Source organism: Lynx canadensis, chromosome X (assembly GCF_007474595.2).
Source record: "Lynx canadensis isolate LIC74 chromosome X, mLynCan4.pri.v2, whole genome shotgun sequence".
NCBI lineage: Eukaryota > Metazoa > Chordata > Mammalia > Carnivora > Felidae > Lynx > Lynx canadensis.
This window is the reverse complement of record NC_044321.2, coordinates 117,611,030-117,613,924: the sequence shown is the minus strand read 5'-3', so window position 1 is coordinate 117,613,924 and position 2,895 is coordinate 117,611,030. Positions and strand designations below refer to the sequence as shown.

At 42.9% G+C, this 2,895-nt stretch overlaps 1 protein-coding gene across 1 annotated transcript; it reads left to right on the top strand.

The window, feature by feature from the left end:
* Positions 1 to 1,616: 1,616 nt before the first annotated feature.
* Positions 1,617 to 2,205, top strand: LOC115507263 (uncharacterized protein CXorf51A-like). The gene is made up of 2 exons (XM_030305547.1): positions 1,617 to 1,739; positions 1,930 to 2,205. Exons 1-2 carry the CDS (start codon positions 1,617 to 1,619, stop codon positions 2,203 to 2,205), a joined length of 399 nt encoding a protein of 132 aa, XP_030161407.1.
* Positions 2,206 to 2,895: the final 690 nt, after the last annotated feature.

The window sequence follows — 2,895 nt, the reverse complement described above, 5'->3', positions numbered from 1 at the left end:
TAGCAACATTTAGCAAAATTATTGCTTATACACTGAATGTTTGTGTCCCTCTAAAATTCATATGTTGAAGCTAATATCAAATGTGATAGTATTTGGAGGTGGGGCTCTTGGGAAGTTATTGGGGCTAGAATAGGTCACGAGAATGGGACCTAATAATGTATTTAATGCCATTATTTAAAAAGAGGGACAGAAGATAGCTCTTTCTTAGCGACCAAGGGGGGCCATGTAAGAACATAAGAAGAGGGTCTTCATCCAGAACCTGACCATGCTGCCATCTTCATCTTGGACTTCCAGCCTCCAGAACTGGAAGAATTAAGTGTTTGTTGTTTAAGCCACTCAAATGGACTAAGAATCGTATGTATCTAGGACCTAGAAATTCTCTCCTTGAGTATATATTCCAGAGAATTATATGCAGAATTCCATAAGGGGACATGATTGAGGATGTTCATCACAGCATTGTTTGTGGCAGTGGAGGGGAGAGCCAAAACAGGTGTTCCTTAAAGGGGGAAATGATGGACAAGCAAAACTTGGTGCATGCATGCTAATGGAGTATGGTGAAGCAATGAACTAAAGAGACGTATAGCCATATAATTTGAACTTAAGAGCATCATGTTGAGTGTATAAGGTAAGAAACAACAAGGTCTACAGCACAATACTATGCGTTCAAACACACACATTTAACAAGGTCATGTATTTCACGAGAGTATAAACATATGCAAGGATATAATTCAAACACATCAGAGTAGACGCCTAATGGTGGGAAGGAAATGAGTGCTGAACTCTAGGAAGAATGAAAGGAAAACCGATAAAATATAAAGTAAAATATAAGCAAAATATAAGAGAAAGAACCTTGGAAAACTCAATGACGATAACATTGCCAGAGTCTAAACATAGAATAAAAGATAAAAGCAACCGTCATGGGTGGACAGTTAATTCTAATCCCTGCCTGTAAGTTGCTGAGCTGGCAGAAAATAATTTAATCAAAATCAGCAGTCTTTACTGGCAAATGCCATAGATATGGAGCTTAAGCATGGGAGCTGTGTTTTTGTTAGTTTGTAAGATGATTCATATCCCCACTGATATTTAAATTCAGCCATACTGCTCTTGGAGGGATTTTAGGTAAAATAACCAAACACTAATTAAGAGCTAAGGGTGGGACACAACAAAAGAAACCACTGAGTGGGGTGACCTTGGAGAATAACCTGGAGGAAAGATTCTTTGTCTACTATTTGCACCACCAAAATTAAACATGGGGATATGAGGAGCAGTGACAGTTCAGCTTGGGAAAACTCTTTGAGAGATGTTAAAGAAAAGCCCCCTTTCTCTAACCAAACCATTTTTGCCTCCTCATCATTCCCCCTCCCAACCAGAGGTGTCAGGAATGGCACTTTGAAATGCAGAAACCACATTTTGGCCTCCCTAGCAACTTCTCCAACACAGAGTAGTGCCATAAGTAGTACTTTGTGACATCTGAGCCATACCTTGGCCACAATTGGCTGGGGGAGAGCCTTGCTGACCAATCAAAACTCAAGGGTGTGGCCCCTCATTATCCTGGGAAGAGGTATGCACAGTAGGAAGGTTAGGACGCCTGGGGTAGACCACTAGGAAGCTTCAATATGGGTAAGGTAACCAGGAAACTACCACAACCTGATACAGATACAGATATGGACCAACCAACCTCAAGTTCCAATGAGAAGATGACGACTCCCTATCAACCCAGGTCCAGAGATGGTAGCAAGGTAAGATGACCCTGGCCAAGCTCCTCTTTTCTTCATTGATTCCCCTCCCCCAAGAATCTTACCCTTTCTCACCTGGCACAAACTCCTTCCCCATCTCTGATACCTTCTCATGAAGCCCCCTTTTCCATCAGTATCCCATCTTTTCCCCCTAAGTTAATGCCCTTTTCACCTCTCTCCATTGTTGTTACAGGTCCTGAAAACAACCATAAAGGTCAAAAGACCAATTAAAAGGAGTTTGAATAAAAAAGTCTTGAACGAAACCACCAACTCTGTAAGAAGGCCTAAGAAAGCTAGAGGAACAATACTATTCGGTCACTATCACAGACTGAATAAGAGATTGAATCAACATGAGCAAGACCAAGACCAAGACCAAGACCAAGGCCAAGGCCAAGGCCAAGGCCAAGGCCAAGACCAAGAGAATGTGGAGAAGGCCACCACATCAAGTGATGATCTGGCCAGCCAGTAGCTCCAGAGCAAGGCCAGAGACTTCAGTGATACCTGCTAAGTCTCCAGAGGTCTGGTGGTTGAGAAATGGACAATTGTGTATACTGTGAATTTTACACAACAGGGTACACTGATGGTACCTGAAATAAAATCAACCTGCTGTGGAAATTTGTGTGTTTCTGTGAGTTTTCTCATGGTAGGAGCAGGGAAGGAAGGGAAGAGGCAGTTGTGGGAAAAGGAAGAAACATGGGGTACTGCGGCATCGGGGGAAAGACTGGGTCAGGACTGAACACTGAAGATAATTTCCTCCTTAACACTTGACCTAATGGGCAAGCTGAAAAAGGGCTTCGTGTTTCTGTCTTTGGGAGGTAGGGGGAAGGAGTGGGGGAATGGCAGCAAAGCATAGATTGCCCAGGTCTATAAGGGGTGAGGTGTGTGGGTGGCAGTACCATCCCACAAAATGAACAAGGAAACAATTTCCAGGCCATCTACCTCATAGAGGTGTTTGTGACATTTTACCCAATAATGTCAACAACTAGAAGTCCTCTGAAGGGCCAAAAATCTCACCCTAATAAAAGTTACTGAAAACACACAAAGGGCAAAAAAAATGGTGATTGGAAGCCACAAACTCAACACTGATTAGCCCATGTTAAGAAACTTAGGGTACAGGAGAGGCCTCCCAAGGCCAAGAGCAGTGTGTAGTGCAGGCAAT

What these genes read in the sequence shown, in the direction of transcription:
- LOC115507263 (XM_030305547.1), top strand. Translation starts at nt 1,617, where the DNA reads ATGGGTAAGGTAACCAGGAAACTACCACAACCTGATACAGATACAGAT. An exon ending in GGTCCAGAGATGGTAGCAAG is followed by an intron (nt 1,740 to 1,929) that starts GTAAGATGACCC and finishes TTGTTGTTACAG; the next exon opens with GTCCTGAAAACAACCATAAA.